The 11,792-nt window shown below is 32.4% G+C and overlaps 1 protein-coding gene across 1 annotated transcript; it reads right to left on the minus strand.

The window, feature by feature from the left end:
* Nucleotides 1-3,007: 3,007 nt before the first annotated feature.
* Nucleotides 3,008-5,304, minus strand: LOC105794343 (glutamate decarboxylase 4). The gene is made up of 6 exons (XM_012623484.2): nucleotides 5,098-5,304; nucleotides 4,804-5,008; nucleotides 4,293-4,708; nucleotides 3,937-4,190; nucleotides 3,795-3,847; nucleotides 3,008-3,690 (listed from the first exon to the last, which is right to left on the minus strand). Exons 1-6 carry the CDS (start codon nucleotides 5,181-5,183, stop codon nucleotides 3,205-3,207), a joined length of 1,500 nt encoding a protein of 499 aa, XP_012478938.2. The 5' UTR covers nucleotides 5,184-5,304; the 3' UTR covers nucleotides 3,008-3,204.
* Between the last annotated feature and the right edge of the window lie 6,488 nt (nucleotides 5,305-11,792).

Below are 11,792 nucleotides of genomic sequence, written 5' to 3' on the forward strand. Positions count from 1 at the left end.
ATTTTGCACCCCACTAAAGGATCGGCTGGTTACAACTCAACTGAACCAAAATTTAATTTTAACCATGTCCATTTTCAATTACTATCTTTTCCTGATCTTCCAGTAGAGACTATCAGCTTACGGTCTCTTTCAATTTAACCCTTAAATGTTCCTAATTTTTGAGTTTAAAAGAAATTTGAATGTGACACTAATATTCTCCCAACACCTAAATTTTGGTTGTCTTGACCCATCTACAACTCACCGCCTTCTAAGTAATATGTTACAAATCGCCATAATCTTTACCTAGTATCAACAATTGGTACGGAGAGCATGTGAGCTTGGACTCACTCTCAACCTTTAGAATCAATCGAAAAATGGCTTATCCTAAGCAGCTCCCCCAATTACCCAAAATTTCCCCAACTTCCAAAACCAAGTCAATAAGTAGTCAAGTATCTAAAGAAAACAAAAATTTTGATCAACAATGCTGTGATCTCTATAGTTCATACTACTAACAACAATATTACCCCTAATACAATCACTCACTAGGGTATTACAATCCTTACATTGGATACCTCTCACCAACTTCAAGACACCAAGTCCCAAACTAGAACTTTGATCTACAATAGTTTTCAGCACTCTAGGAATAAATCCAGAACCTACAAGAATAATTCTTACAATAGTAGGAATTCAAGTAGCAATAACATGAGTGTAACTGCCAACCATAGGCACTTATTCAACAGTGTATAGAGAGTTGATGGTAGCTTAGTGAGCTACTCATTGGTAGGGATAAGCAAGTGGTAATAATGTTGCTTCTCTAATATCTAACAAAAATAAGAACTAGTTAATAGGCGAGCTCACAAGCACAAAGAACAAAGTATTTCCCCTAGGTGGTACCTCGCCAAAACACTGACCTGGATAGTGGAATAACTGAGAAAAACACTCTATGATACACAAACAACCCAACTAGGTGGAGCGAGTTGGATCCTTAGCACTAATGATCTTTTGGCACCTAAGATAGTTAATATTTTCTTCCCTTATAATTTCAAGTTGCTAAAAGAAAAGTATGATGACAATAAATATCCCAAAAGTAGATTGAGCAATATGGTGATTATATGGAGATCCTAGTGTCTTAAGCGCATTAAAATGCAATGTGTTTCAATGATTCTCAGGAGTCATGCCAAGAGTTGATATTCTTCATTCCTAGTGGGGTTTATTCATAACTTCAGTGAGTTAAAAAGGAAAATTATAGGATAATTTTTCGAAAACAAGAGAATCAAGCAAGAGTAAGACAAGTTTGCTAGGAATTAGGCAACAATAAGGCGAATTTATCTGAGCATTGTTCATCGTTTCAACGCAATAGTAGTGGAATATCAAGACTTGACTGACAGTTAGGGCACTAGGCTTACATAATAGGTTTGATGCATGAACATCTCAAATACGCCTGGACTAATAACAAGCCAAAGCAACTCATGCAAGTTTACGACAAAGGCAATAGATACGCCGAGATAGATGAAATAGCGTGAGCTACACACTCTGATTTGGACCAAATTTCCCCTCTTGTTTCAACCAAGATTTGATTTATCCCCAAGAGGAAAACAAGGTGATAGAGATCAAAATAGAAGGAATCTAGCTTTGGGAGTAAACTTTGGGGGATTTTCTCTTCACTATTTATCATTAAGTGATACGTAGTTATTTTTTCAAAAAAATTCTATTGAAAATTTTGTATTTAATAAAAATTAATATAACTATCAAATACATTAAAATTTTAAATATTGAAAGACTTTATTTTTAATATTTTATCGAGTATTTATCTTTAAAATCCTTATCAACACTTGACAAAAGAAGGGCAAAACTTTATAGGTTAAAATATGCCATACGTCCTTATACTCTTCAAAATGTTAGAATTTAGTCCTTTGTATTTTTATTTTTAGGAATTTAATCCCTCTACTTTTTAGATTTTAGAATTCAAGTCCAACTGTTAACACTTTTTTTGTTAAATTTGTTGGTGTGACATTTTGAAATAAAAAAAACTCGATAGCCATGTAATTAAAAAATGAAGTTGTAATTAACCTTAATTTAATAAATAAAATTTAAGAACACTAGCAATTAAATTTGAATTTTGAAATATGAAAAGTAGAAAGATCAAATTCCTAAAAATAAAAATAAATGGACCAAAATTCAAAATTTTAAAGAGTACAAGTACTTATGACATATTTTAACCAAATTTATATAAGTAATAATTTTAAATTGGGTTAAATCTCAAAACTATACATGAACTATGATTTAATGTGTAATTGTATGCATTAACTTTAATTTTGTGTAATTTTATACATGAAATTTTGATTTGATCCAATTCTTGTAAATTATTAACACAATTATTGATATAACATCATTTTATATTTATAAATTGCATGCGTAAATAATTATATTTATCCAATATAAAAAATTAATGTATTTATTTCTTTAAATGTGCATGATTAAATCAAAATTAAAGTTTGAAGTATACATTTGAACCACAATTAGAGTTTCACGTGTATAAATACATCAAATTAAAATCCATGTATGCAATTATACATTAAATCAAAATTAATGTATAAATTAGATATTTTTTTCCTTTTAAATTTGCATATGTTAGAATTAATTGTCATTGTGACGAATTGATTTTCTTCTATATTCCCTCCATTTTCTTTCTTCCTGTTCCTTGTCTCTATTTTTCTTTGACACGTTTTCGTGACTCATTAAATAAATGAGCTTCCATTGACTAGTCCTACATGACAGATGCGTATTTAATATTTATATTTAAACATGAAGTAAAAATATAATATTTTAAATATATGAAGAAATTTAAAATTTTGAATATTATTGTATTAAATAATTAGTTGAAATTCAAATAACATATAACAATCCTTCCATTAAAAAAGACTGGTTTGGTTACATTAGCAATACCAGGATTGTACTGCACTTCTTTGATTGGTGATTTACTGGAACAGAGAGTTTCAAAATTGCAAAATTTCTTAAATCACAAGCATTGTATTGAAGTCAAATTTAGTATTGAGAAATTGTTTCGATTACATTGAATTGCTCAACTCCGAAATAACATGCTTCATTTGCTCACTATGATGAAGCTTGAAGAATAATGGGGTAAAAACCAAAAGGCAAAAAACAAATAACTAAAAGTCAAAAAAAGAACAGATGAAAAATTGAGTATAGGTGTTAGAACAAATCCTAACAAATCTGGGTTTTGTTGTTAGATTTCCTCTCAGTGACATATTTCTTCCAGTAAGCAGTGATTTCCCTCTGGGTCTCAATAGCAGTCTTCTTAACAGTGCCATTTTTAACTTGTTCCTGTTTCTCAGTGGCCAGTCTGGCATTGAGCTTTGCAGGGAGGGCATCGAGCTCATGGACCACTTTTTGGATGTCAAGCACAAGGCGCTCAGCCAAGGTTCGAGAGAAGTCTTCCCTGATGACAACACGAAGCACGGTGATGTGCTGAGCATCTGCTGGCATGGTGTATGCAGGCACAATCCAACCGTATCGGCGCAACATCTCCGATATCTCGAACTCGTCGTGCCGCTTGTTGTCCTTGAGAGAAAATGCCACTAAAGGCACCCCATCGTCCTTTGACACGATGTTGAAACGCCCTGTTTTCTCCAATCCTTCTTTAAGGACCATAGCGTTTTCATGGCAGTTCTCCATCACGTTTTTGTACCCCTGTAGTTAAATAAAAACATCATTGCACCACATTAGGCCCATACGTTGTAACGTGAAAGCAAAAATTGTACAGTAGAAAGCCCTAACTATAGCTAGTTTCTCACCTCATGGCCCAATCGGATTAATTGATAGTACTGAGCAATAACTTGGCTGGAACCTGCAGATGACGGATTAAAAACAAGTTTAGCGTTGGTTTTGAAGCATATTGTCAAGGAAATTGGGATGGATAATCAGCGAGTGATTCACCTTTGGAGAAATTGAGAGTGAAAGTGGGTTGATCAGCTCCAAGGTAGTTAATGTGGAAAATAAGTTCTTCAGGCAAGTCATCCTTGCTTCTCCAGATAACCCAACCGATTCCAGCATAAACAAGACCATATTTATGGCCACTAACATTAATACTCTTCACAAGAGGAAGCCTGAAGTCCCATTCAAGCTCTGGGTACAAGAATGGTGCAATAAATCCACCACTAGCTGCATCAACATGAATTGGGGTATCCCATCTGTACAAGAGACAAGTGGAGATGGACATATTAATAAATTTAGCACTTAATAATATATCAAATTATTGAAATTTTATGTTAGTGGAAAATTGATATATGTACCCAGTTTCCTTATTTTTCTCCACCAAGAGATCATTTAGAAGCTTGACATCTTCGAATTCTCCATTGAGGGTGGAACCCAAGATAGCTGCAACACAGATGGTGTTTTCATCAACCAATTCAACAGCTTTGGCAGGGTCCATCACATAGTAACCTTCCCTCAGCTTCACTTCCTTCAACTCCACTTCAAAGTAGCGAGCAAATTTCTCCCAACACACCTGAACATTGGCTCCTGTCACGATGTTGGGCTTATCATAAGGTTTGCCTTCAGCCTTACGTTTGTTCTGCCACTTTCTCTTGAAAGCAAGACCAGCCAACATGATTGCTTCCGATGACCCAACTGTTCCCACTCCAACAGCAGCCTCCGACTCCCCAAGCGGTGCGTTGAACAAGTGTGCTATCATGTTCACACAACGATTCTGCATATAAAAAAAAAAGTACATTCTGTTAAACCTTCTTTCAGGATATCAAAATAAAAAGAAAATTTGCTAAAAGCAAAACGAAATATATATACCTGGAGCTCGGTGGTGACAGGATACTCATCCATGTCAACATAGTTCTTGTTAATGGCATCCATTATAAGCTTATTACATTCGGGTTCCATCCAGGTAGTAACAAAAGAGGCAAGGTTTAACCTTGGGTTTCCATCAAGCATCAGCTCGTCATTGATGATCTGAAATGCAGCCTCTTTTGGTATTGAGTTCTCCGGCATCTTGAACCTGCAATATTTTCCATACAAATTAGCATGAACTCATTATCATGCATCCAGTCCATGGAACTGAAAGTTGGATTGAGATGATGGGATTACCTGGGAAGTGAGTTGCGGACATAGCGAGAGGCAAAAGTGGAGTGAATTGAGACATCGGTCTCAGAAGCTGTCTTAGATAACACCATGGTTGATGTATTACCAAATGAAGGAACTGGAAAAATGAATGAAATGAAGTTTGAAGAGAACAGAGAGAGAGGGAGAGAGATGAAGAAGGAAGGTAATCTTAAAGCAAAAGCTGTTTGTTTGCTTGGTGGAGGAGACATCTAGAGCCCAATGGTATTTATAGTGATATCTAAACAGCGTGGAATCGGTATTATTCAAAGACTTAGCCCCCCCTATTCGGTCAATTTTCTTTAAACAAACACAAACTACCACTTTTACACCTTTCTAAATTCGACCCATTATTATTTGTAACGTATGGACTATTATTATTATAATAAAATACAGATTTGCAAATTATTCTATACATGGAGTTGTATTATATATATTGTAGTCTTAGATTTATGCATGAATAATCAAAATATCCTTAAATAAAAACATAAACGTACTTTAGTAAATTTGAATAAATATTCTCTTGCAGTATAAATAATATTAATATCAATCGAGTTAAATTAGGGTGGGAGTGGATGAGCAGTGGAGTGCCATACAATACGTTTAGCTTACTTTTTATCTCACGTTATAATATCTAATCTTACTGCCATCACTATTTTTACACTAATCACAAGGAAATACACCGTCAATCTAAATCCACATTTAATCGATACAATTAATTAATTTCTTTTCAATATATAATAACATGAAATATAATTATATATACAAAATTGAATTGAAAGTAATATATTTATTGTAAATATAACCATAAAAAACGTATATTATTTACTTTTGAAAATTGAAAAAGAAAAAGTTAATTTTGAAGATTTTGCTTGAAAAGTAAAAAGTAACAAAAAAAATACACATGGCAGGCTATGAATAGGTGCAAAGGTCAAAGCAAACCATGGGCGTGGCCTCCGAATTTAGACGGTGGTGTTTGTTAGTGAAAGGAGTAGCCCACCCACTGAAACGCAAAGGAGAGAGTGGGGTCGCTTGCGGTTTCCCGCGTATCGCAACTTTACTTACGATCCGTGGCTTTTGCAACCCCACATCAAGTCATCCTTTGCTTCCTTCTACTTCTTCTCAGCTTATCTTATTTTACTTTCGCTTGTTTTATGTTTCCTTTTGGGAATAAGACCACATTAGTGGGGAATATGGTTTAACTTTATTACTGAATTTTCCACATTTTACCTTTATAAAACACGGCTTGAAAGCATATATATATATATATATATATATATATATATATAAAACGATGTATATAGGGACGAAGTCAGAATAAATTTTTAGAGGGCCAAATGAAATTTTAATTTTTTATAGTTTATATCTTTATAATTTTTAAAAGATCAAATCAAATTTTTATAATTTTAGGGGGGTAAAGTACAATTTTACCTTTACTAAATTAAAATATTTAAAAAAATTTAGGGGTCTAATAGAAATTTTTCATTTTAGGGGGGCTAGAGCCCCTGCCAGCCCCTCGTGTTCACCTCTGTATGTAGATACACATAGCTGAGCTAAATTAAGTTTTCGAAGAATAAAAAGTGAAGGATATATGTTTTTTTAGTTAAAATTAATAAACTTTTAAAATTTTTATATTACAATATCATACATTCAATATTTATGTGATATAAATTAAAATTAAAATAATAGAGTACAATATGAAAAATTGGATTATTGATCCACCCATTTTTAAACAAGTTTAATATATTTTATTGGTCTTATTTAATTTTTATATTTATATTTTGTTCAAACCTCATAAAAATTAGGGAGGCTGTCAGATTGGTGAACATATAGTGTAACCCTTAGACAAGCTTAGATATAAGATGTTTAGTTTAATTAATGATATTGTCCCATTTATATGATCCTAATTTTCTCAACTCTCTAGCAATTCCATAACGAAAAATTTTACATTAACCAAATTGAGTTATTAGGGTTTTTAAATTTGTTGGTAGCTGTTTATCATTTAGTCTATTGTGATAAATTATTAAGGCTTAATTATGTACCTAATTGGGCGAAATTGAGGGTTGGTATTAGTGGGTGTTAGATTAAAATATGCATTTTAAAAGAATCAAAATAATGGACGTCCAAACAGGTCCTTGAATAATATATCCATGCTGTCACGACTTTTTTGGGCAGACATTGAGTGGACCGGGAACAAGTCAAAAAATAGATCCCAAAGGCCATTGAACATGGAATGCTCTCCCAATCAGCCTACAAGTTTTGAAATTTATAAATATAAGTTATTTTCCCCTGCATCATTACTCAAATAAATAAAAAAAATCAACAAACGAATTTAGAAGGATTCCATTTATTTATTTATTTTAGTATAGCAAGATAATAATAATAAAATAATTAAAAATATCACTTGACATCATTCTAAATTTATTTTTTAATTTTTTTCTCCACTAATAATAAATAAAATAATTACCCTTTTAGTCAACAATCAATATTATGCGTCCCCGCTAAAAGTTGAAACAAGTTTTGGGGTTATGGTATAGAGTTAGTAACTGAGGCCAATTTACACATGGTTAATTTGGATTGCTGGGTCAAAGATTAGTCAAGGTTTATAATTCCACTCCTTATGAACTATTATTCAAGCATTAATTTAATATAAAATATATTTATTTAATATTATAGTTTAAGTCAAGCAAAAGGCATAGACCTAAAAAAATAGAATTTGTGTTCTAGGCCAACCCAATAGAGTTACAGATCTATTTAAACGAGGCAATGGGAAAAGAACTTTTGTCCTACCCAACTCTCCATAATGTATCTTTGGGAAAGGAATTAACGATAGAATAATGTTGGGGTGAGGTGACAACTTGATTCGTGGGAAGAGATTATCAAAAAGCAAGATTGGAATCTTATATTAAAGATAGGGTCCTTTTCCATATATTGACCAAACTTCGGTTAAACACATCTGAAATCAAAGTCATATTTTAAAATATAACAAGTACACATTCGGATTCCAAAATTCTAGGAACATTAGTGATTTGTGAGCTTTTTCATTTTCCTTCCATTTTTTATTTCCCTTAGAAATTCATTTTTTAAAAGACTACGACACCTACAAATCATATTTTGCTTAACTTTGATATCTATGAGTGTTGTAAGTCGCAAAGTTTCTAGACATAAATAATTAAATTTTTGAGAATGTGCATCGTATTATTAGTATGATGTTGTTGGATTAATTTAGACGTGTTTAAATACCAAACGTCAAATTAAGGTATGAATTAAATTGAAAAGAGATTGAATTAGAAGGAATAAAAGTGAGATAATGAATTGTCATTAATGTGTAAAGTGAAGGACCAAAGTTGATATTCTGCAAAGGATTATGGTGGTAATTAATCCATAGTACATAGATTAGAGCAGAAGCTCAATCCTAGCCATTCAACATCATTTGTTTAAACCTTCCTAATCCCCCATCGTTGGACCATAAATACTAGATTTCCATCAAGTAAAAAAGGGCAAAATTTTGGAACATTCTTACCATTATATTCGTCCCTTGTCGGCAAAGAAAGAAAGAAAACGAGAAAATAGAGGAACTTCCCTAGCCGTGAGTTCCATAGTTAAATTCATGAGATTCTTAAATGTTCCCTTTTTTCTGAAGCAAAGATTCTTAAATGTTAATTACCCATTGTAGAGGACCAAAATCTGAAACACAAGGATGAAGTTTTGAGGGGTCTTTTTAGGTCTTTCGAATAAGAAAAAGAGAGGTAAGGAAGGCCTCGTCATCTCATGCTTTCTTAGTTTAATTTATGTTTTAGGGGTGATTTGTCTGGATTATTATTTAATCCGAAGAATAATTAAATAATTGAGCTAAAAATGAAAATTAATTAATATAGTCATTGTAATTTAATTTTATTAAGATAATTAATTAAGTTTGTACATAAATTTTAATACGATAAAATTATAAATGAAATTAGAATTGATTTATGTAAATTATTTAATTAGAATTAATTAATTTTGGAAAAGCATTTAACTATTAAGTTAATTAAATATACGAACTTGCCTTCTTCTTTTTAAATCAAGAAAGTTAAGTTCACAAAATTGGATTGGTCCAACTAGCCACTAGCCATGTAGCATAGAAAATCCTAATTGGACTTCAACTCTTTCAATTTAATTAATTAATATACTTTGAATGAGGACTAAATTCTTGCAAATATCTCTCTATAAATATCTCATAGTAGCCAAAAAATTTATATGAATCAATATGCTAGGAAATATTTATCAAAACTTAGTGAAGGATTATGAGTAAATTTTTATACTCAAATAAATTCTATTTTTCTTGAGTTTAGGTTCTCGTTTTGAAGGAATTATAATTGTAATGATATGGTGATCATAATTCAAATTTAAAAGTTGAATTTTTAATTTTGGGATCACATAAAGGATTTTAACTTTTACCCCTTGATAGTATCATTTTTTTGTCCTATGCTTGATTCTTTGAGTCAGAGCCCATTCTCTAAGCATGCTAAAGTTTGAGAATAGAGGAGAAAATCAATTGGTTGAAATCTTGAAGACTTTAGATTTCAATTCAAGTTGATCAAAAAATTTGAGCACATCCCCAAAGCCTTCTGTGATTTGAACACATCTCTCTGTGACTCGAAAGATAGATATTTGAACAAATTTATTACTTTAGATATCATGATAAAGTCCATTTTATAAAAATTCTATTTCATAGGGCCAACTCTAACATGTTTTCTAAACAATTTTTCAACAAAAACAACATTGACCAAGATGCATGGTGTCATTTCTATATGATCAGTTGATCACCCGAAAAGCTCCTAAGATCAATCAATGAATAAATTTTGAAATTATAAAATATTAATGATTGATGTTAGTGACACACCCTTCATGTTGACATCTTAGGTTATTTCCTTTACATAAACTTTCAATCTTCTTCATTGTTTAATCAAATATGATAACAGAATATGAGTGAGGATACCCAACAAGCAAACTAGCAAAAACAAGTGAATCAATAATAGATTTACCTAAACTATTTTCTTTACATGGTGCACCTACATGCGCTGATGAGGTAGCCTCTACAAGAACCACACCATTGACCCAACAGAGAAAGAGCTCACAAACATTGTAAAGAGTCACATGAGTTTTCATGTTATGAGGATTGTTTTTAACAAACTCCACTTAAGATTCTACGTCACTCTACGTCATGTTTTTAATTTATTCTCTAGAAATAAAACCATGGAAACCTTAGCTGATAGTTTTATTTTAATTACCCATCTTTTTATATATCTGTTTTATAATTTGTTTATAATCTTTATATTGTGGTATATTATAATCGTGATATATATGTATGAGATGATCCACAATTAATCGATTAAAGATAAGAAGTGTGGTAATACAAAAATACATGTGTTGTAATAAAGATTCATGAACTGATTGGATGTAATCCATGTTCTTGCTAGTTAATCATGGGACCGCAAGGCGACATGATTGATTGGTGTGAGGATGATCGTAGCAACGGAAAAAAATTTCAAAGTTTTAATACAAGACGCATGCATCATGCTGCATTTTTGATATGTTGCTAAAATGAAAATATTTGCTTAATCTAATTATAGTAATTAGTAGATCTTTATTATTTTTCAGTTCAGCTATCTCGATGCTATATTTTAGCGAGCATGAGTAGTGTGCTGCAAAAGAAACACGAGAATTTTTGTACTGCTAAAGAGATCATGAAAAATTCTGAGGATTTGCTTGGAGGGTAAGTCGCATTGGCTAGACAATCCACTATTACAAATTTGATGAACTCCCAACAGAAACCTAGTACTCTAGTCAAATAGCATATGCTTAGGCTTATGAGATCTTTTGCGGAAGCGAAAGACAATGAGGCTGAACTGGACATGAACACTCTGATTAAAATGGTGGTCAAATCCTCGACCAAGGAGTCCACTGGATTTAGGCTACTTACAACTTGGGGAACAAGGCGTGTAACGCCTTGAATAATTTAAATTTGTTTTTTTCTGACACAAATGTGTATATGCTTCAATGGTTAAGTGTTCTGGGTGTGTGTATGAGGTCTTGGTTTTAAGTCCTACATTTGGAAATTTTTGTTATTTTTTATCCAAACCTTATCCTTGTTGGGTGGGCTTATATTATATTGTTTGTAAACTCACATTAGAATGGGTCTGTTGGTTCGAGTGGTAAGGAGTTAGCTTGTTGGAGGTCTTGTGTTCGAATCATTGCATGAGTATGGGTGATAATTTTTGTTCCGGTCGTCTGTTAGAGGTTCGGTGGAATTGGGAGACTGAAGTAGTTAGATAGTGGATTAGTGAGAAGTTAAAGAGATTATAGGATAATTTTTGCCAAAATAATCAAATGATTATTTTTTAATTTTTATTTTATTTTCCTCTTTCCTTCTAACATTTTCTTCTGTGCTCCACTATCAACCTTTTTCTTTTCTTTTCCAATTCTGGTATTGTTCCTTTTCTGCAAATTGTCAGTTCCTTCGCGTGGTTCGTAGGTAAGATTTCGCTATGGGTTGAGGGGAGGTGTTGTCTAATGCTTTAATTTCTATGGGTGTTCTTGAACTAATTTTGTTTTGCCATTTCGGTAGGTGTTGCCCAAGAAATTTGAAACCCTTCGGTTGAGTAATGAAGTTTGGAGGCTACCATCGTTGAGGGTAAGTTCTG

This window comes from Gossypium raimondii, chromosome 3, assembly GCF_025698545.1.
Source record: "Gossypium raimondii isolate GPD5lz chromosome 3, ASM2569854v1, whole genome shotgun sequence".
NCBI lineage: Eukaryota > Viridiplantae > Streptophyta > Magnoliopsida > Malvales > Malvaceae > Gossypium > Gossypium raimondii.